This window comes from Monomorium pharaonis, chromosome 2 (genome assembly GCF_013373865.1).
Source record: "Monomorium pharaonis isolate MP-MQ-018 chromosome 2, ASM1337386v2, whole genome shotgun sequence".
NCBI classification, from domain to species: domain Eukaryota; kingdom Metazoa; phylum Arthropoda; class Insecta; order Hymenoptera; family Formicidae; genus Monomorium; species Monomorium pharaonis.
In genome coordinates, this window is record NC_050468.1 from 15,521,939 (window position 1) to 15,545,760 (window position 23,822).

The 23,822-nt window shown below is 32.7% G+C and overlaps 1 protein-coding gene across 12 annotated transcripts in view; it reads left to right on the forward strand.

The window, feature by feature from the left end:
* The window catches only part of LOC105837254 (CUGBP Elav-like family member 2), a 388,597-nt gene extending 365,322 nt beyond the window's left edge, over positions 1–23,275 (forward strand). For 2 of the 12 annotated variants that reach the window (XM_036282435.1, XM_036282433.1), the window contains 11 exons: positions 4,915–5,120; positions 7,669–7,797; positions 8,355–8,631; positions 10,318–10,410; positions 14,168–14,209; positions 15,083–15,112; positions 16,986–17,108; positions 17,245–17,292; positions 18,238–18,468; positions 18,615–18,765; positions 21,592–23,275. In XM_036282435.1, coding sequence (XP_036138328.1) covers positions 4,915–5,120; positions 7,669–7,797; positions 8,355–8,631; positions 10,318–10,410; positions 14,168–14,209; positions 15,083–15,112; positions 16,986–17,108; positions 17,245–17,292; positions 18,238–18,468; positions 18,615–18,742 — 1,307 coding nt within the window. In that variant the 3' untranslated portion in view covers positions 18,743–18,765; positions 21,592–23,275. Of the gene's footprint in view, positions 1–4,914; positions 5,121–7,668; positions 7,798–8,354; positions 8,632–10,317; positions 10,411–14,167; positions 14,210–15,082; positions 15,113–16,985; positions 17,109–17,244; positions 17,293–18,237; positions 18,469–18,614; positions 19,115–21,591 lie in introns of all 12 variants that reach the window. The other 10 variants (XR_004962086.1, XM_036282434.1, XM_036282437.1 and 7 more) reach the window with 10 other exon arrangements.
* Positions 23,276–23,822: the final 547 nt, after the last annotated feature.

Below are 23,822 nucleotides of genomic sequence, written 5' to 3' on the forward strand. Positions count from 1 at the left end.
TAACATTGACTAACCTCACGAATGTGAGAATATTATATAAACGAATTATATTTCACTATTAGCGAGAGAGCGCAACATTATTTTGGCAATAATTCTCTGATACACTTTGTTAAATGATTCTTAAAGATTTTTACATAATCTACATAGTTCTTATCATAAGGCGCATTTATTTTATCTGATACATTTAAAATTATTTTCTATGAACAATAAAAATATAAAATTTATTTATTATCTTAAATTTCATTATGCTCTACATAGTTTTAGGTGGAAATTTAAAACGGAGAGTTGACCTACAAAAAAATGTCATACTTTCCAAATTGCAGTGAATTAGTGAATTATCGTACTATATATTTATAGCTGTGATAATTCGTGAGTATTTACTGTCTTTTTTAGTTATTTTTACTTCAAAATTAGTGTATAATCGCTGAAAGATTAGTGCATTTATTTCATTGATTGACAAATTATAAGTATACCATTGAAAATCTGTGTATTTTTACTGATTGTAATTTAGAGATTACGTTTTCAAATTATATATGTTATATCTAAATCAATAATCGAACAATTGTGCGAGCCATTTTGTGCCACGCATAAAAATCTGCACTTGTAATTTAAAATGATTTTTATATTGTTTGTTCATTATGCAGATCTTATAAAGCTTGATCGATAGAATATGCGCAATACTTTGATGCACGTATTTCGCGACGACGTGCCGCAGACATCCTAACGGAATATTCGGTGCGATGCAAACATTCCGGCAGGCGCGATCTGCATCTCATATCCGACTGCATGATCCGACGTTGCTTCGTATCTAGTTTGCACGTGAATTACATTACAAATGCAGTTACAGAGACCAATGCCTCTGTATCGCGTTCTTATTTTATTTCCACGTTAATAGTCTCACGTCCAAATGTGATTACAATAAGGTCGACATTATCCCGATGACACAGTAGAAGAAGCATTATCCAGAAATTAACAATATGCATATATTGTTATGCATCTAATATGATTAAGTTAAAGAAGAAAGGTTCGAAGAAATCATAAAATTGTAATAGTATCGATAAGAGCCAACACAAGGTAATCATCTGCCAAAAAAATTTTTAACAATAAATGTTTTAACCTTATATTGAGTTCCCTTCAGTATCTTATATATTGTAGTAATGAAAGAGTTAACAATAAGTAAAACGTAAACGCATAACGTTCATATTCCTCGCAATAAGTTGCAGTGAAGCGTATGGTCAGTAAAGTCGTCAAAGTAATAAAATTATGTCTATCAATAAATTAAATGGTCAGAAACAGTCTCAGGTGTGATTTGTGTCGAGATTTCTGATATGAATTATGCGAAAGATTCTTATCTTGTGAAACACGAATAGGATCGAAAAGTTTATTATTCTTGTAAACGGTAAACAATTTTTTATACGTAGGACTACTCTGCGTTGGCTCTTATCAGTACTATTGTAATTTTATATTATAATTGCTCTATATATTGTTTTATACGAAATATATATGGAGCTCCTATAAAATTAGCATCAAAATATTGATGCTAATTGATAGAATTTTGACTCTTTCTCCAAGAATTCTAAAATTGCTAATACATTTGAAAACGGATGCTTGTGCGAGTGAATGTAAAAAAGGTAGAAATCTAAAGATATACCTCTTTCATGTTTTTACTATATGAAAATAGGTTAACTTGGTTAAAACTTATTAATATTTAAAGGTAAATTATTGATTGACTGAATTTATTGATTCCAAATTATTTCAACTCTAACAAGATGATTAATTTTGCAAATAATATCTTCTTGTTTTTTTATTTTTAGGTATTTAAAGTCTATTCTTAATTTTTTTATTCATTAATTTGCATAATTTTTTTCTTTTTCTCTTTTCTTTCAATTACATGTATTATTTCGTATGCCTAGATGATTCGGATGTCTGTCCTCTCTATTTCCTATCTAATCACGACTCCACCCTTGATCGATCTCGAAATACTCGATACGCTGACCTTCGTACGTGGATAATATCCGCCCTTCTTGGTCGCAACGGGCGGAAAATTTCGGTCCGTTTAGAAGGAAAAGGGAAGGGCATAAACCAGCACCTTCGGTATTTAATAAACATTCCACGAAAGCCGCAGTTTCACTGGAACGCAGGAGAAGGCGAGGAAGGGAGGAGAATTTGTCTTCCGCCCCCAGCCGGCTGCCTTTTTACACCGTATTTTTCCCGCGAAGGGAAAGGGCTTAAAATTTTCATTCGATTTCCGCGGGAAATCCGATCCGTCGTTGGCAACCGCGGGTATCCGGTCGCTAGGGGCTGCGAAATTAATTAAATCGTTAACTGCGGACGAGTTTGCCGTGGTCTGGACCGATATATCCAGCTCTCCTCATCCTTTCTACTCTTTCCCGCAGCACGGATCAACCTCTGGGTGAACTCCCTTGATCCTCAGGTCTCTGTATATTTTTTGCTATTTTCTTTTTTCAAACGTTTCGGCTCAATCCCTTAAATACGACTCGTTAAACGCAAAGAGGATCATTGTCACAGGATGTTTTTATCCGGATGGTTTAAATTAATGCGAAAGGCAAATTTTCTAAACAAATGAAAATAAGTTAAAACTTATTAATATTTAGAAGTAAATTATTTATTGACGAAATTTATTAATTCCAAATTAAATTGATTCCTTTTTTTTAAAGATTTACAATTGTTTGAAAATCAACATTGCTGTGACAGAATCATTGCTATAAGATTACGTCAAGATGATCGAGAATAATTGGTACAAAAAACACTAATATTATATGTAATGTTAATCACTTTTAGTGATATAAAAATATATCGTTATTATTATTATTCTAAAGTAATAACGAATTTGAAAGCACATGTTTTATTTTAATATGTTTCTGCAATTTATTAGTACAAGAATTTGTTATAAAAATAAATTATTATCTAAATGTAATAATGAATTTTAAAGCAGTATATTTTATATTATCAGTATACCTATTGTATTTTGTTATACAGTTAGCATTACAAAATGCATTCACGGCATTATTTATCAGCATTATAATTATTTGCACATAAAGCGTATTGGAGATTTCCGGAAACACGATCACACGCAATCGCACCGTATGAATTTGATATCAACTTCTACGGATACATTGCGTGCACTATAAATCGATGTATGCTCGATTTCAATTCGCGTTAGTATGGCTGCGCGTAGCTTGAAACGCAGCATCGTGTTCCTTTGATATCGCATGAATTGAATTGTAACATTTGACAGCGAGCCGCAATTTTCAGATATTAATCCTCGTCATGTTTAGCGCTCTTATTGGCCGTTGAATTTGAATAGTTCGATATTAATTTTAATATTAATTCATATTATTAGGGATGAAATATTAATTAATATGATGCCAGCTGTTGCATATCTAATACTTGTGTAGCATTTATGAATAGTCGAAAGTGAATACTCAATAATGATAAAAATCTTTGTTGAAAAAAAGGATTCGTATATATCATAGGTCGGATAAAACAAGATGTGTCATTATTACATAAATTTTATAAATACCAATTATAAAGTTTATTCGTATATATATATATAGAACACTATTAACTAAAGTATACAAAGTATACAATCGATTAACATAATTTTGAGAATTAAATTCTTCAATAACAGATTTTATGAAATTGTTACTTTGTATACGACCTGAATTTGTACATTAATAAAACACATTGTAATATGTTGTAATTTTATACAATGCAGCATTTTTATGGTTTCGATTTTCAAAATGCGCGCTACCGATTTCGTAGAGACAAGCGCGATGCATTAACACCGAGAAGACTCGCAGGAGAATTGAATACACGTGACCGGGATGAGGATAGACTCGAGAGTTATATCCGAGTATTTTGCCTAGTCTATCCCCCGCGACGCGCCGAATTTACATAAGCGGCTTTTCTCTGGGCGAAGCTTTTCTCTCGGTCCTAAACAAATATTGACCAGGTCGCCTCTTCCAGTGGTCGGTCACTGTCGTCAAATGGCCCATAGCTAGCCACTGTTCGCATTATCCATAAACGCTTATTAAACGGTGGGCGAGATGGGAAATCATGATGTCACTCGCAACCTCGGCTCGAAATGTCGTCAAAGTTTAAGAACGACGTTATTGTACAAACTCGTTTTTTCCCCCAATTAATTGACACTTTTACTCTAAGAATATTAGATGGCAATTGTTATTTAATCCGCAAGATGTTAATCCTTCGTTCATAGAATATGTCATAAATGATTGTTGATTATGAATGTCATTTATAAATAAATTTAAGTAATCAGAACTTTGTACAAAGAATAGGAAAATAATCAGTTTTACGTAACGCTTGGTAAATAATTTTTCACATTCAATAATTCTTTTGATATTATGCAATCTCCATTATCATAATGGCGTATACGTAAGCTGCTTATGAAATAATCAATAATAATCCTGTCATAGTTATCATAAACTTAAAAATATGGAAAAGAAATAGGGAAAATTATATTATTTAAATCTCCGATAATAAAAAAATAGACATCCATAAAACATCAATTAAATCAAGATATTTAGTTGAAGAAGCGCATTAAAAATGAATAATTCACTTAATTTATCTACACAATTCCACGTAATATCACAGGTTCTTGTTAATGAGTAACTGTAGCTATAGTTTACCATTCGATTAGTCAGCCAGACATGTTTCTCACTGACTAACACAGGATTATACGATTATACACGAGGATGAATAATCACATATTATCATTAAGGCAATTGTCTCCTGGTGCTGTTATTGAATTATTAAGATCGCATATATTATTAATGAAACACGCATGTTCACTTTTCATATGATGACGCGACACTACGTAATGGCAATTTATGAGTGGAAAACTAATGGACGTTTTACGTTTTATTATTACAGAGCGCAAGCTGTTTGTTGGCATGCTATCGAAAAAATTCACGGAAAACGACGTTAGGAACATGTTTAGCGCTTATGGAATGATCGAGGAATGCTCGGTGCTGAGGGACAGTACCGGGAAAAGTAAAGCCTGTGCCTTCGTTACCTTCGCTAGTAAGCAGTACGCGATCAATGCCATCAAAGCTCTGCATCATTCCCAGACAATGGAGGTAAGTACATACGTATAGACAATCAAGGAAGTCTTGATATAACGTTTACAGCGTTTTAGATCCAAGGTTTCAAATTTGAAAATTATTATTTAATGAAAATAAAACGAAAACAAAATTTATCCGTAGTTATTAATCTTAAAGTAATTGAAGCTATTGGTTCTTTAATAATAAGTGTTCCTAATTTTGATGAATTAAAAGTTACAAATTTTACATAATTAATGCAATTTAATCTATCAAAATATTAAAGTTGTTAATCTTGATGTTAGGAATTCTCTCAAATCGGAAGTTTTGCGCGTACAGCACGGTAACTAGTGTTCAAATTATTAGTAGTTTGCTACAACTTTAACAACTTTACTACAACACCTTGATTAATAATTGCAATAGTGTCATTTGATATTCTATCTCTAATAACAAATTGAATAATATCAATTGGCAACTTCTTGTACAGGAATAATGTAACTTTTATGAGATTATGATACGTTTTATTTATTCATTTACTTCTTTAATCACGTACCGATCTATAATCTACTGTTAAATTTCACCTTTTATCTTTTTGCATTTACGGTTTCTACAATTAACTGAAAAATAATGAAAAGTTGTTTGCGGAAATAATGAGCAGTCCAATGAGGACATGCAATCTGTTCTCATATTTATTTCGCAAGAAAGAACTGGGTCGCGAGGGCTCCGATCTTTTAAGCGGAGAAACTGTCATGAAGACTGGCAGATGATGACACAAAGCAGGTCGCATACAAAGTCTTTGTAGATCGTTTCTTTTCGTCGCAATTCAACCGAGTCGTCGGATGTATTGGCCCGATGCCACTGTCATCCGATGAAACATCCGTGTGCATCCACAATCCGACTAGTCACCTCGGTGAAATATACCGATTTAACTCGGGGTAACTAAAGCTGAGCGAGTGAAGACGGCCGAACTAGTCGACATCTTGGTGATTCAAAGCTCGCCAAGACTGTTCCATTACCCCTTCTCTCATCCCATATTCTTCAACAACTTAAGCTTTCGCAAATGCTACAGTTGATATGAACAAATAAATTATTAACCTGCTATTTGGCATAGTTAAAAAAATAATGAAATTAATTACGCGGAGTAAAATGAATAAATCGATTAAAATATCAATTTGCATATTAAATGTAGATTATAATTTTATTAGATGAAAATATTAGAACCTTTTGTTAATCTCTACAAGAATTTCGTCTGACAAGGAAAGATTCTACAGAAATTATAATTAAAAAAAATTTTTGAATATATTTTTAAATATATTTTTTAAATATAATTAATACTTTTTTAAATTGTACAATGATTTGTGAACATGAATTGGAGTAATTATAGAATTAGCTGGAATAAATTTAAAATATATAATTAAAAGATTTTTATTTTCTATTCTCTCTTTTATTATAATCTATTTATTTTATTTTAATGCATAGAACTTTTGAAAATCGACCAACGTCTCACTTATATGCATATAAATATTACGTCTTTTTTGGACAACATAATTTAACAAATAATTAATGTCTAAAATTCTTGTATTAATTTCTAAAAACCCAACAAGAATTATGACGAAAACGTTGTTCGTAAGATGAACGCTGTGTGAACCTTGCGTCTCACTTTGTCCTGATTTTTTTACTTTATTATCAGACCTATTTGTTTAATCTACCAGGGACTATAGAACGATTGAAAATAAAAGCTAGAACTCTGAATAATTAATGACTTTCCACGAAACGTTATGCCAACTTTACACACTCATTAACGACGTTACAAGATATATCTAGAGACGTACGCCTATGTAACGTACTATTTCAAATGGTAAGAGCGAGTTGTGCCAAGGCATGCGGACACGAAAGCAATTCTACTTTAATATCACGAATATTTCCGGCTGCAGGTTCTTCGAACTTGCTCATTCGTTGCTACCGGTGCAACCGACGCGCTGATTTCGCGTCTCCATTTGCAGGCGCATTGTGCATGGTGCATCGACCTCGCGATTCGTGTGTATATCGTCTCGCGTCCCGAATGAGTTTCTCTTTCCACCAATGTAATGCTCGATCGCCGGCAAATCCGTTCTCACGCCAATGTTGAACTTGGACTTGAACCAATAATGTACGCCGGATTCAGATATAACACGACGCTCGATACGAAGTATGGCAAACGTTCTAAGCTAACGAGAGGGATATCAAATTGTAGTAAAAATTCTTTTAGGAATCTGGATTGCAAATAGAAAGCAAGACTTATCCTTATAAATATCACAATTCATTATTGATTTAATAACAATCAAATGTAGGATTTCAAAATCATCTCCTTTTATAAATCGCAGTACATTTCAATCAGAGAAAATTTAATATGTTAAAAACTACGACAATCAAAAGTTATATAATTCGAAATTATGGAACATGTGTGTGGACTATATTTTTCTTTGTCTATAACTTTTGCCGAAATATCGGATCTTAATTAATACTCAATTTGTGATATTCTTTACATTTCTTACATTTCACATATCATTTACGATTCCGCGACATCAATGTGTCATATTACTTCCAGGGCTGTTCGTCGCCATTAGTCGTAAAATTCGCCGACACGCAAAAGGAAAAGGACCAGAAGAGAATGCAGCAACTCCAGACGAATCTTTGGAACATCGCGGGAGTCAACATCACACCGCATTACCTAGCCGTACGTGTACTTAATATTTTATAATAAAAGCTCTTTGGTCGATATCAAAGATTCCATTTGCATTGAGAACGAGAACTTTTCATGGCTCTATCGTTTGAGCGCCTTACATTCGTATGCATTATCTATCCTTTGCGACTACGTACATAGCAATCTCAATTTTATTATGCAAAATATATCTAAAAAAAAAACTTAGACATTTTTGAAGAACATGATCCGTATTCTTCGGACACGTGCAACGGCCATCAAAAGCTTTGTTTCTATTGAACGTTTTATGAAATTTGCATAAGACTTTATAAGCGTATCCTTTGACAAATTTGCGGTTGATCCTTTAGCAGAAATTTTATGAAAACCACATGATTGAAGATTTAAAGGGATATTAAAAATTTACAAATTAAAAAAGTTTTATACTAAAGTATTCAAAAATAAATTAACAACTTTCGGCAGACTCAAGGTAAAATATTATCGGATCTGTAGAAATTGCAAAATACATGTATTACAACGAATTTATAGAATGTATGGTGATTATGATTGTTTGCATATCACGTTTATATTTGTAGAACGATGCGCATACGTTAGCGCCTGCATCGTTGCAGCTTCTGCAACAATTGCAAGCGACGACCAGTGCCGCAACTCCAGTCGCCGCAAACGCGGGAGCGGCGAATGCATTGTCGAATGTGCAACATCAATTACTGCTGCAACAACACCTTGGCCTTGGTGCAGCAACTCCTACACACGCGGCACCCCCTGCTGTGCCGAGTCCAGCAGAAATCAATCCCGCGAATCTGCAAAGCCTAGCTACCCTCGCGTCCCTTAGTAACACCGCTGGTGAGTATGGTTAGTGTCGATTATTTTTATTTTATTTTCACTTATTTACACATATTTAATTTCCGCTTTTTGGTGACAATTTATTAAATAAAAATAATAGGAATAATTTGAAATTAAATCTTCTCAATGTGATTATGTTGGATCATTATATGTATAAATTTAATGGAAGAGAATTTCTATAAAATATATTTGTAGAAATGTTTTCATATATGCATCTGTTGCCCATCGTATCAACATTATTTTAATATTCATCAAAAACTTTTTTATTGAATTTTATATAAAAATTATACATAAATTCGTATACACTAATACATAAAATTTAAAAATATGGAAATCGATAAATAACTGCTGTCTTAAGCAAATTTGAGTATATGATAACAAATTAATATATTTATTTTATTTTTTTTAAGTTCAAGATTACAAAAATAAAATTTTATGAAAAATATTAGACTTGGATATTTAAAAAAGTTGATAATATTTTTTATTATTATCTTTTTGTTTCTCTTATTTTTTATTTTTATACGAACGATGTAAATTGTTATAATGAAAACCATTTAAGGAGTATTGAGTAATGCACTGCATAATATCTATCCAGCCACCAGTTCTGTGTATTTACATTTATATTATATATTGCGTCAGTTTCACATTTCTAATATTAGTATTACTGACGTTTGCAATCTTTATCTCTCTTAAATGAGCAAGTTTTAACTTCATCGCGTCACCTTTTGACCCTTTTGAATTCTATACTAGTGTTTCGGTACTTATAGAAGACCTATTTTCGCGTGAACAAGTTAAAAACGTAAATCTTGTACGCGGGTAAATTTAAGTATATAATTCCTCTCAGGAGATGTAATCGGGTCCCGCTCAAAAATATGCCGATTGCACAGCATTGTTCCAATGTAAAGTACCACAGAATATGATCGATCTGTTTTGGCTAGCAAAATGAGATTTTATCCGTTTCATCGCTAAAATTACTTCATCTGTGCAGTCATATCGATGTCAGAATAAATTATATTATTTTACGCTTACGTTTTCTGACTTCAACCGAGTACGATCGCGTCCCATGGGTCATATCTTTTCGAAAGTTATAACGAAATGTCCTGCACCAGCTTACCAAGCAATAATAAAATTCTACGTTTAATGGGATCGGGAAGGATGCCAGGACGATGATATACATGCCTCTACAAGTCTATCATTAACTTTACTCTGACACATATATTTACCATTTATTGCTACGGAACGTATTGGTCATTCGATGACGTTTCAGTATCACGCAATGAATTCACATATACACGAACTGAATATATAAAATGATGTATAGTCTACTTTTGATATAAAATAAAAAGAAAGATTAAATTAAACAAAATTAATATTTTTGATATTGCAAAAAAACCTTTAAAGAAATTGATGCTCTATGTATGTGTTGTTCAATTAATTCAACTAAATTATTTCAAATTAAACAAAATTTGATTTCTTTCGGATTAAACAAAATTTTATATTTAAGTTTTCTTTATCAATAATTAAATGGTACCCTATATTCTCTCTCTCTCTCTCTCTCTCTCTCTCTCTCTCTCTCTCTCTCTCTCTTTCTCTCATCATCATCATCATCATCATCATCATCATCATCATCATCATGGTGTATAAATCTAAAGCATTGAGGGACTCTACAATAAATTGTGACGTGTTATGTTGTAGCGAACGCAGGCGTGTCGCCAATGAGTATGCAGAACCTCGTCACTCTGGCAGCTATGACCGGCGGAAACGGCAATCTCCAGGTGTCGCCAAACAGTGAGTAGAGAATATTTTGCGAGACGTATAATCAGAGAATGTACATTATCGTACATTAATGTGCAGCTGTAGGTTCCGTGCGGAACTGTCTGGTGCTTCGAATTATATGCATAACTTCGGACCACATTATATTGTCGTCCTCCTACCAATTGTACAAAACACCTGTATGCTTATGCATCACGTATGTTACTTGCGGTAGACGGTAAATCCGCTTGAGTGTAGTCGGAGTTTAATGATTGCATGCGTTGTTAAAGTTCCAGGCGAACAGATGAACTGTCCACGCTTTTGTAGGTATACATGGTAAAGCAGTCAAAATTGTGTCGCGATTGCAATGGCAGTAATAATGCGACAGTGTGTCTATACGTATCTTCGCAAACTGTATTAACAGCCTTTAATAGCGTAATAGCGATGAGAGCAACGTGTTTCAGAATAATCGCACAATTATAAATACAAAAATACAATAGTCCTAGAAGTTAGTCGGGAGAAAAAAATGGTCTACATATTTATACAAGTTGCATTGTGTTTTTAAAAACAGGCACTATTGAAATAATAATATTTGTTGAATACAAATTAACTAAATTTATCGTTGTTGCAATTAATATTTTACGTTGTTTTGACAAAATTATTGATAGAAGTTTTGTAAGCTATCTTGTTAAATAAGTTATCACAATTATTATTTTAATATCAATTACTTGATTACTTGATAAATTATTACATGATTGTATATTACGATCATTCAAATTGTCTTCTGAAATATATTTATACTTATATGTTATACTTATATATGTTATACTTATATACAGTCTTGCATGAAGTATGAAATACTTCATGGAAAGATAGACGGGATCAAGGTGAACATAAAAGTCCACTATAGTTTTTGGATATCTCCAATGATAGCCGAGATATTAATTTTTCAAATTGTACGAATGAGAGTGCGTTAAGGAAAGTGCTGATCCGCCATAGCACGGTCCACTGTGTCAAGCATTGCCTGCCGGCGGCAGCTCAGCGCTTCTTTCGGTGCGCTCTCATTCGTACAATTTGAAAAATTAATATCTTGGCTATTACTGGAGATATCCAAAAACTATAGTGGATTTTTATGTTCACCTTGATCCCGTCTATCTTTCCATGAAGTATTTCATACCTTATGCAAGACACCCTGTATATAAATGTTAAATTTAATGACTAGTTTAAAAAAAAAAACACAAAAAAATTAGATGAAATCTGTATTAAAAATACAGATATTATACATCGTTAAAAAAGTTAAACTGTATCTTCATCATATTGTATGTACACTGTACTGTGTAAATGTATAAAGTCTGCAGGTAATGTACGTTTCCGTAACTAGTTTTGTAATTACTGCCTCTCACTCATGTTAACAAAACTAACACATTTTCATTATTTTGCATGTTCACGATACAACTTTTTCTATAATTTATGTAAAGTCAACAGGAAAGTAAGTCTAGTATGCACGTTGCTTCATTGCGTTTTTCGCATATAAAGAATTGTGCAAGTGCATTTGCACAAGAACAAGTTTTTCTAACAGTTGTAATCAATAATCCAGTCGTCATCGGACAGAAATAGTATCTTAATATCGCAAAAAACGAGATCAGAAATGTGATTATAAATATTATATTTACTTTAATAATTTGTTTCATTTATTTCAATAATTTATTTTAAATTCAACTATATATAATTAGAAATGTGAATCATCTGTGATAAATCTTCAATTTTAAATTACTGTAACAAGCTCTGCTTGATTATTTAAAGATCCATACATTTTTTTTATATTAACTTTTTGTGTGCACACGTAGAATCTGAAATGTTCACAACAAAGTAACATCGGTAACTATAAAACGAATAAATCTATTTATCTCCTTTCTCTAAAAGAAGTAGAAAGAACTTGAAAGAGGACTTCAGTGCTATTACGAAAGACCAATGTGTTGTTGAATGCATGTAAAATCTCACACAGATGTATCAGACTGACATGTAACTTTTTTCTATAAGTATCAATTTTACTAATTGTTTATAAAAAATATTTGTGATTAAAACAACGTCTTAAAAAACTTTGACAGATTGTCACTTCTCTATTTAATTATTATGAAAAATAATTAGATAATAGACAAAAAAATGTTTACTTTAAAAACTTACTAAAAATAAAATATTTAGTAAACAATGTTACAATGACAAATAATTATGAAAATAAAATGTAATGGGAGATTATGTAAATTTTTTCAGATTTTTTGAATATTTTAAAGAAAAGAAAATTAGCATCGAGTATGACAGACCTATGTGTGCACTGAGAGTTAAATTACAGTGTAACTAAAAAGACGTGTGTGAAGTTAGCATCTCAAAGTTTAGCATCTCATAAAAAATACTGCAGAATTACTTGCATCCAGCATAGTTCTACAGTTCTTGATAGGTTTCAACAATAGTTCCGTTGAATTACCTATTTTAATTAAATTTTTATAAATAAGATGCTAACTTCTAAAATCACATAGCATCTCACCGTATTTCGAATATACGACCACAGAGAAGACTAAATCTATAGAGTTCTATCATTTAGATTTTGTTTTTCAGGCAAAATAATTGTTTAAAAAATGTTTTAATTAATTATATCACCGGAACTTTTTAGAAAATTATTATCCGCGTCTGGAACTATATGAGAACTGCGTTAAAATAAATAGAACTGTCGATATTTGAACAGCATCTCACGTCTAGCCCTCAAAATTCAAATTTTTCGGGCAAAATAATTGTTTAAAAAATATTTAATTATTTATATCACCGGAACTTTTTAGAAAATTATTGTACGCGTCCGTATCTATATGGGAACTGCGTTAAAAGAAATATAATTGTCGATATTCGACCAGCATCTCATGTCTAGACCTATAAATACAAGTTTTCCATCAAGATAGTTGTTGAAAAATACTTCCTAAATTTTTTAAATTAATTAATTTTGTCTATCTGAGATGCCAGTTACACCAAATTCACGTGCGCAGACGTATACGCATATATACGTATGTTTTGTAACAAAAAATTTTTTTTAATTAATTTAATCATGAGAACTATTGACAGGACGTCTTTAAACGATAGAACTCTATAGATTTAGTCTTTTCTGTGGTCGTATATTCGAAATACGGTGAGATGCTATTATGTGATTTTGGAAGTTAGCATCTCATTTATAAAAATTTAATTAAAATAGATAATTCAACGGAACTATTGTTGAAACCTATCAAGAACTATAGAACTATGCTGGATGCAAGTAATTCTGCAGTATTTTTATGAGATGCTAAACTTTGAGATGCTAACTTCACACACGTACTAAAAAGTACAATTATTAATAAATTATTTAAGAACTTATTGCCTTTTTTACCTTTAAACATAGATTTTATTATAATTTGTTGCAACTGTTACGTATGCACAAAATCGTTTTTATAGAATTGCCTATTATATTGTAGTTTCTCTTCTTTTCTTTCTCACACATACAATGAAATCAGCTTATATATAATATTAAAATATCATAGCAAAAGACAAATTTTTTGCAGATATTATCACTAACTTGTCTCGCAAACTTGATTCATCATCTAAATTTGATACAAGTGAAACCGTTGACTTTGCAAATAGTTCAATGACAAGTCAAAGAATAATATCGACATCACCGGGAAAATTCCATCAAAGCTTTTTATTTCACGTGATTATGCCATTGTATAAATTATCGATTCTGCTTTTGCTGATATTACGTACGTGTTTTGTGTTTCAGCATTAAGCGGCCTGGCGAATTCGACAGCAGGTATGTCGCTATGTACGTGTCGTATTGCCTGGTACAGTATTAACAATTACTAAATTAGTTTCGATCATGCAAAAGGGTCCTGTTGATTGTCTGATTTCCCTATTTCTCTTATTTAATGGTGTACATACACGTGTACGTATGTGCACGTGCTTACACCTTTCCTTGTATCTTTCCTTCTCTTCCTCACATTTTCTCACATTTTCTTATTTTATCTGCGTATCAATTTTCATGATAGATATAAACTCATGTTGTATGATTATACTATAATTAAAAGATCATTTCGAGTTGAAAACATCGAGAACCAATCATTTCAAGAAAATTATAATTACCAGCTAATTACAATAAAGAATTTGATACATAAATAATTTTTAGATATTAAAGGTTAGATTTATCTACCTATATTTTTTTATTAACATGTTTTTATTAGTTATCTTTACCTGTCAAAAACTTATTAACATTTTCTTGTCTATTTCTTACTAATTATTTCTTTCTTTAAAGTTTGTCATAAAATTTTTGATATTTAGCATAATGTTTTTGGTTTTATATGAATTTATTAAATAAAATTAAATGAAATGTACACAATTTCCAAAAAATCACGACACATAGTAATTCTAATTACATAGAAATTTACATAAGAGCATATTGCATAATATTTTTCTGGGGAAATTATATTTGCCAACTATTTAATTGTGAGGTTTGCATTTATGCCATTGTGTAAATTTGTATACAACAATCTTAAGCTACCACAATATTCTATTATTTTTACGATGCAGTAAACATGTCATAACGAATAACGTTACAATCGCATATTTTACAATTTGTTTTCTTTTATGTGAATACACGTACATCACATTTTAACGCTGCATATTTTTTTTTCGTGCGTAGCTGCTCTTCTGGGAAAAACAGGAAATACAGGTGAGATACTCATAGGAAGAGAAATTGTTTGACTGATTCGCACTTTATCGTGTATCGCAAAATTTTTATATCTTCCTTTTGAATTCCTTGTCATTTTTCCTGTCTACTACATTTGTATATTTTTTTATTGTTGTCTTCTGTACATTGTAGTGCAATTGATAATAATTATTGCTGGCTGCAGATTTCGTTAATCGTACAGGTCTCTCCTGCTTCAATCAACGCTATATTTTGAGTTTTGTACATACATACCACGGTGTTCTTGTATCAGTTATAAAGATTCTAAAGAATTTAAAAAATATATGAGGTGTTTTGCATGTTTTAATATTATTCATTTAATATTAAGACAACATGAAATAGATTCAAGTAATTAAAAATTATAGATTTTTATAATTTAAATCTATAATTGCAGCTTGTTAATGAAAAAAAAGAGTATAAAATCTTATTTCTTTATCAGATGGATTTTGCTTTTAATTTTAATTGCTTTAATTTTAATTAATATACATCACAATTTCATATAAATTACGAAGATATTTTATATGAAATATTTAAAGTGTTAAAACGAAAAAAAAAATGTTTAATTAAAATTGCTGAAAAAAATTTTACTGACGTCAAAACATTGAATTTTGTAAGCTGAAAGATCGTGTACAGTAGTTCTGTGACACTCTATATATATGTATATATATTTTATTCACGAATATGAATAGCTGAGCCAATTAGTAATTGATTGGTGTTTCACATTGAATTGTTGCAAAAATTTTCGCAGACATTGAATTAACACATTAATTGGCGAGACCTCGTTGGAGCTTTTAGGAACATGCAGATTTTTATTTTCCATCAATTGTAGTTTTAACAATATGTACAGTATATGATCTAAAAATTATTGTATGTGTATATTCGAGATTGGGAGTGTACGATTCTTACATAAACGCTTATCGCAATTAATGGATGCACGATTTTATGTAATAAGGACTTAATCGGCAACAATATTTGCATTATGAGAAAAAATAGAACTTTTTCCTAAAACGCTTATTGCAATTATTATATATTAACTCGGATATTGGCGCGTGATTTTTTAGTATATAAATGATTGTGCATGATACATGAAAGTGCATTATACTTTAAAATTATTTTTAAATTTATTAATATCTCATTATATAGATATTCTATCTCAATATATTGAGAAATATGACATTGCTCTTATGCTTTAAAATTTAAACTGTTAAAATTCTAATTAAATTCCTGTCAAGCGAAATATTTTATATGTGTCACATTGAAATGTTAGTAATTTTATTTCATGCATATTTCAAATGACTTATTTATAATTATTTATAAATATTTTTCCTGTTTTTAGAAATAATTTTAAAGACATAATTTTATAGATAGTTTCATATCGCTATTTAAATATTTTAATTATAATTAAGATTTACTAATAATTTCAATGAGGTACGAGAATGTATTAACATAAGTTTGTTTTATATATTAAGTTTCAATATTTTTATTTCTCTGGTTATATGTAAATTTATGTTTTTAATTAAAAATCCTGATTTTTTTTAAATGAATGTAATGATGAAGAAAGTCATAAGAGTTTTTACAAGGAATAGATCAAATTTTTGAGAATAAAGTTAATCTTACTTTTTTTAAATAAATTTTCTCGTATAAATATTTCATATAAATATGTAGGAATATTTGATAGAATTATAATGTATTAAACAAATACATTGCTTTCTGTCTCTAATAGTAATAACAAACTCAGCGCGACTGCCTTTATTGCGATGTCATACATGAGGCATGCCTCAGAAATAGTTAGGCTTGGTGTGGGTTAAAAAATTTATTTGTAAATCAGTAAAAACTAACTGTAGTATTTATCTTCAAGGGTCTACCGGAGGCAGTCTTAGTCCTGTAACATCTCTCACGCTCAATTCCTTGACGGGGACGCCGTTAAACGGACTTCAGGACTCGCTAAGCAACGCCTATTCCAGCTTACAACAGTATGCAGGTAATTATTTGACTTTTTAAACAACTTTTGATGTTGTACACAGAGAATTGTTAAGCAGTTCACACTGCTTTTCTACATTCGTGTAAAAACGTAAAAAATAGATTACTTTCTAATAAGTAAACTGTGCGTATTAAAGCTCTCATTGGAAAGACGACGGTGACCGTGGAAAAGAAAGAGTTGCATAGTGAGTAATTTGAGTAGATTGTCTGAATATATATTTCTATGGACCGTTTCTTGTTTTAATATCAAGTCGTTCATATGGTTGACTTTCAAATTAATGCATTTCTACGATACAGAACTGTCATACAATGTTTAAGACAATTTAATTAACGTTACGAAATATTTTATATTAAATATATAATTATTAAAATTAGAGAAAATAGAAACAGTAATTATTAATAAATAAAAAAATTGAATTTCTCCTTGCATTTAATATTAATCGCGCATTTGATATCGTACATTTAGTACCAGCTCGGATTAAAGTCATATAATATAATTTTAAATCTTCTCCACGGAACGTTTTGTAAAGTCAATGCAAATACGCAAAGTTTTAAAATTAGCCAATTAATGTGCGATTAAAATAAATTAATCGTCGGAAATATTGAAATATGAAAGTAAACCAAACGAATACTTGAAAAAAAAAAGAACAATCGATAGGTTTGCATGTGCCTATTATAATATTCATGTTTCCCAGCGCACAAGATACACTCGTGAAAATTGAACAAGTGTGTATTATAGTGCCACGGTTGCAAATATTGGAGAGCTTATAAAATTGCGTTACATCTTTTATACTGTATATATTTTGTACATTATTGAATACTTAATTATTTTTTATTTTATTTATTATATAGCGTGCTTATTGATAAGTAGAACTGTTCGTTATGAGGTGATGTAAATCAAGTTTTGAGAAATAACTAGTCTGTAATTAAGATTTGATTACAGACAAAATTATTTAAAAATTATCAATTTAAATTGTATTAATAATAATTATAAATTATAAATTATAAAATATTTATTATAGAGATTTTTAATAAGCGATTTATATCACTTCGGAAAAGTATGCGATTAGAATTGTATTTCTCGCGATCGATGATATAGCGTAAGCATCATCGGCGTATTTGAATTTTAGGGTTCCCCGCGTTCACAGCAGCTGCGGCCGCTGCAGCGGCGGCAGCGCAAAAGACGAAGTTTACCAACACGGACAAGCAAATTGAGGGTCCCGAAGGTTGCAACCTGTTTATCTACCATCTGCCGCAGGAATTCAGTGACACGGACCTCATCTCTACCTTTTTGCCCTTCGGCAACGTCATATCCGCCAAAGTTTTCATAGATAAGCACACGCACATGAGCAAATGCTTCGGTAAGTTGAATTAACGTTGAGTGAGAAAACAGATAAGATACGAGTGTTTAAACGTACAGATAAATTTGGTGAGAAGTACGAATGATACGACGCAATACGGACTGAAATGGAATTCATGTATTCGGTATTTTGTAATATTGTTTTAGGTTTCGTGTCGTATGACAATGCGTCGAGCGCGCAAGCAGCGATCCAAACGATGCACGGTTTCCAGATTGGCATGAAGCGATTGAAGGTCCAATTGAAACGGTCCAAGGACGCCTCCAAGCCGTACTAGCTGACGTCACAGAACGTTCATAGGTAGATACCAAGGACTTCTCGGACACCTTGGCCCGACAATATCCTTAGTCGGGACAACACTCGTGCATTTAATTAACAACCGCGATGGTTGATAATTATTCAGGAGCGAAATCGCGTTTAGCGATAGGTCTAGGTAGACAAGTGAAAAGTATTAGGTGGCAGTATTCCACGATACTCTCTAGTCAAGCAGTATTTTCCACGAAGGTAGCGAGTTAACCGGCTACGATCGAGCGTTCTCGGACGCCGAAGAGGAGACGTCGCCGCTCGACACCTTCGCCGTCCTATTGAAACGAGGCTGTGATAATCCAGAAGACTCTCTTGTCTCCGTCGGACTGACTTTTCTTCCGAGGTGCAGGAAACGTAATTTATTCTTTTAACGTGTCGCTTGTGCGAACTGTCCCGCCGAACTGTCTTCTCTCTTCTACTTGCCGGTCCACCCATGTGTGAACACATTCAGTACATTTTTAATCCAACAATCTGTCTATCTTGTTCACGTTCGTGCTACGCCGCGTTCGTATATCGTATTACATCTGTTAATTCCTTCAGTGCTGAGTTAAATATAGTAATCCCGCTTTTTTCGATAATTTATTTCAGTAATTTTAACGAGAGGAGACAAGATAGGATTAATCGGCATTAGTTCATTATTATTTTAGACTACTTGATTTTGTAGCCTATGATTGATTTCAGAGACTATGACCGATATTTCTAGAGCTCATTCAAATTTAGTAAATCCGACGAGATAATCAAAATATAATTTATCAAGATTAATTATAAATATGTGTAATCAATTTTTTTATAAATTAAATGAGCTGTTTTTTTATGTTAAAAGCGCTTTTGCGCATTGAATTGTAAGAAGCATTGAGATATGTGTTGAATATTGTTTATATATTCTCGTCATAAGGGATTTTGCATGCAAGAGATATGCGAATATTTTATTACGCTTTCATGAAAAACAAAGAAATTTGCATGTAAAGGCTTCGTGATGTGATTGTGATATATCTATCCATTTCGAATCTCTTAATTATTCGACTTTTGCCGTCGAATAAAAAATACAATCGATTATCAGCTTTCAAAATAAATGGCTCTAGCGTTTCTAAAGACTTCGTATAAAACAGATTTTTCGAGTTTAAATTTATGTCGATAATTGTGGATTAAAGTTCATATCAGTTAAAGTAATATTCATATTAGGAGTGGGCTTAGCGGCGCGCATTTAACATTAAACGTGCTCATTCACTTCTGAATTCGGTTTATCTAGTACGGAGAACACACATGTTATAAGTGCACGGTGGAATAGCCACGTTTATCGCTAAATGCGCAATGGTATATAATATGGGCCTTTCAAATATTCAATCCGTAATCTGCCCGTACCTATCGCACGGTCTCGAAAATATGTTCGTCTCTTCGAATCTCGAAGGTGCAAGCCTGGCGGCACGTTCACGGATGATGCAATCAAACTACATTTCGTTGCAAAGGCTGCCAGTAAAGCTTTCTGTGCTAACTTACTGTTGCACAAAGTGAAATTACGTACGTGAAGTTCACTAACAACGTAGCTTTTCCCATAGGAGGGTAAGACTAGATCGCTTTGAATTTTCACGCAGCGTTCAAGTCCATACCTTATAACCATTTTTGACGATTTGACTTTTTCTGTTTTTTTCTGTCTGTATTTTTTGTAATTTCTATTTTTTTATTCTTCTATCTTGTTTTCTATATTAATAACCGCAGTAGTTTAAGCTGGTTGTGCTGACAGATACAAGTGATAAAACACTAAGATCTATTACATTTATTGTAATTATGTCAGCAGCTGTTATACCGCGTATATTTTTTTCGTTTATTGTTCGAGACGCACAGAATTCGATACATTCTCACGTGATAATAATATCACTAAGTTTTCTATGGTTAATCACGCTACGACGCTTCATTAGTTAGTAATACTAACATTGCTATGTGATTTTTGGGGGAGGGGGGAGGGAGGGGATATGCAACCGATCGTCGCAGGCGGTGGGTGAGCCAATTGTGTTTCCATTAAAGTACGAAACTGTGAGAAAGAATATTCTACTCATTAATTTACTTTAACGTTACTTTTTGGTTTAATACAATCGATAAAGGGTTTTCAACTATAAAAAAACTGTTGGATAGGAAATACTACATGCAACTGAACACAACAGTTATCTGTAATCTGAAACTGGAAACTGAAATTGGCGAACTTCACTGATTGCGTTGCATTAGCAACGAGTTTTCACAGATGCGCTGTCGAACACTTTGTTTCTCTTTCCTTGTGACTGTCTGTCAAGCTGAATAAAAGTGGACGCTCGTTGCTCGTGTTTAAAAATGACGACTCGGCAAAGTACCTGCGTACACGACGCACGGTGTCATCTTTGGAGGTCCCGCGAACAATTCGATTTGATGGATCTTGATTATTTTTCTGTTTCTTATGTGCATAGTTTTTTTGCCAGACTTGCAGCAAGATATTATTTTATTGAAATATTATTCTAACTTAATAAAGCAATATCTCGAAGTCTTTTTATTAGTTTTCGATTTTTAATCATCAACGCGAAGAGAAATAGTAAAATTATCTTTATCTTCTAATATAATGTATTTATTCTGTGAAGTCCTCTTCCTTACTGATCATACCGTGCCACATGCTCGGTTTGTAGCAGATAATAACAAATAAAAAAAATTATATAGTATCTGAAATGCGAATATGGGCACGGTAGGTCTTCACGGGGCCTCGGAGGAACGATCATCGCGCGCGTCTACCAGGGGATAAATCTTCATATCTGGTGTGTGGTGGTGACTAACATGTCCGTGTGTTTGTTTGTGTGCCAGCAGGTGGCCTGTGACGTTGTGACCGTGTACTCTCGATCGGAGTCGCCGTGCCATGTCAGTCTCAGTCAGTCAAATCGGTATCGGTTGTTCGCTCGACCGGTCACGATCAATCAGTCACGATTCCCCGGTCAGTCTCTCGGTCAGTCTATCTGTGTCTGTCGGTGCCTGTACAAAGAACAACATCCGCCCACGCTCTCACTTCTGCCATAAGCTCCTCCGCCTTGTCGACCTCTTCTATCTATCTTTTCATCTCATCTCCTCGACCTCTCGCGTGCCCATATCGCCCATCCACGAAGTCGCGATGTCGTTCATACCTTGCGATCGCACTGAGAAGATCATCTCGCCGATTCTCAAATGGTCGCTCGTCCTCCTGATCGCAGCTGCACATATAAAACATCGGAAGAATCTTTGGACACACACAGGAGAATTCACGACGTTGGGCGAACGAAAAGTCGTGACCGAGATAATGGTGCGCATGAATTGCAGAAGAACACGATGAACAAGGTCGAGAAAGTGGAACGAAAAGGAGGACGGTGCACCGACGACCGACCTGGGCTCCTCGAATGAAGCTAACGCGTTATGTTAACTGTCTGTCCAATTTCTCTCCCCTGTGTATATATACAGATATATATGTATATATATGTATATGTGTGTGTATATATATATAAAATGCATATATGTACATATACATATATGTGTACGTGTGTATGATATGTACGTGTGTTTGAGAGCGCGATGAGGATTTCCGTGGTTAACTAACGGTAGGCGACGACACACCACGTCTCACGGTAAACGAGGACAGGCGAGGAACGTGCAGCACGAGCTGTGCGTAAAATTTTTCTTATACATAACTATACATATACATAGTTATATACATATATGTTCATAAATCGAATTAACGACTGACAACTATTTTTATCGGCTCTACTATCGGGATCGCTGTCAACGCCTCGCAGCGCCTGTTTATATATATATAATTATACATACGCATAAGTGTGTATGTATCGCGGCAAATTTGGTCAACATGTAGACAAGATAAATGTGTGTATATGAGAAAGTATGAGAAACGGAGGCTAGAAAGGGAAACGCGAAAGGACGAACAATGATCATGCGGGACCGACACGCGTGCGATTTCTTAGGCTTAAATCGTGCAAATATATACCAAAAACGAAACAGATACAAAGAATTAGACAAAAGAAAAAGAAAACAACCGATAGATAGCGAAGAAACGAATATATGTAAGAGATTTTGTAGTAATGACTCTCTTTGTGATAAGATTGTATTGTACCAGGGGACCGTGGTCTCAAAGTGAAACTGGGCCGGACTTGCTCAGGAATAGTACATCAGGCGTCACACATTCGTGCATCCAGTTCTGTATTACCATCAAAAACACTTCGCGAATGTAGACAAGTATGCGAGATGTAACAAATTTTTAATAAATTTTAATATCGGACGAGTTTCCCGACTGCACGCTTGCATCGTCTTCTTCGTCGAATTCATGAATTGCACTTTATACGATTAATCTTGGATTTTCACGAAAGTGAAATTAAGTATGGAATCGATCGGATGGGTTGCCTTGATCGACTCAATGAGCTAAAACTCTCATCGATGTGATATACAAAAAACGGAAATGTAAAATGGATTATTGTAATACCTGCGAAACAATTTCGCAATAAAAAAAAAAGATTCACTTGAATAAGCTTGCATCAATGCACAAGATATTTTGGAATAATTCTTTCTTGATCTTGAATGTAAATTTGTTTATTAAAATGGCAAAATATTTTAATTTTTTACATTTTTATTGATCTTGCGCCGATTTGTTGAAATTTCGGATAATTAACAAACATACGTGAATCCTACATAAGACTTATCTTTGCATTATTTCTAAAATGATCGCAATTCTTGCTAGAATTTATCAAGAAAAAAACACAAACGTATCAATATTACGTTACAGATAGTGCAATTGACTTCGATTAAAATAGACTTACATGTTCTGCTTTTAAGTATAATGAACACATAATGTAAATAATAGAATTTAGAATGGAAATATTTCCATTCTAAATTCAATTATTTACATTATGTGTTAATAATATGAATACTTCCGAAATCATAATAAAAAATGATTGATATAAATATTTTCAGCCGGATGAACACTGCGAAAATTGATTGCATGACGAAGCTGCGCGATGATTGTATTCGAATGAAACAAATCAAGATGCAAAGATATATAT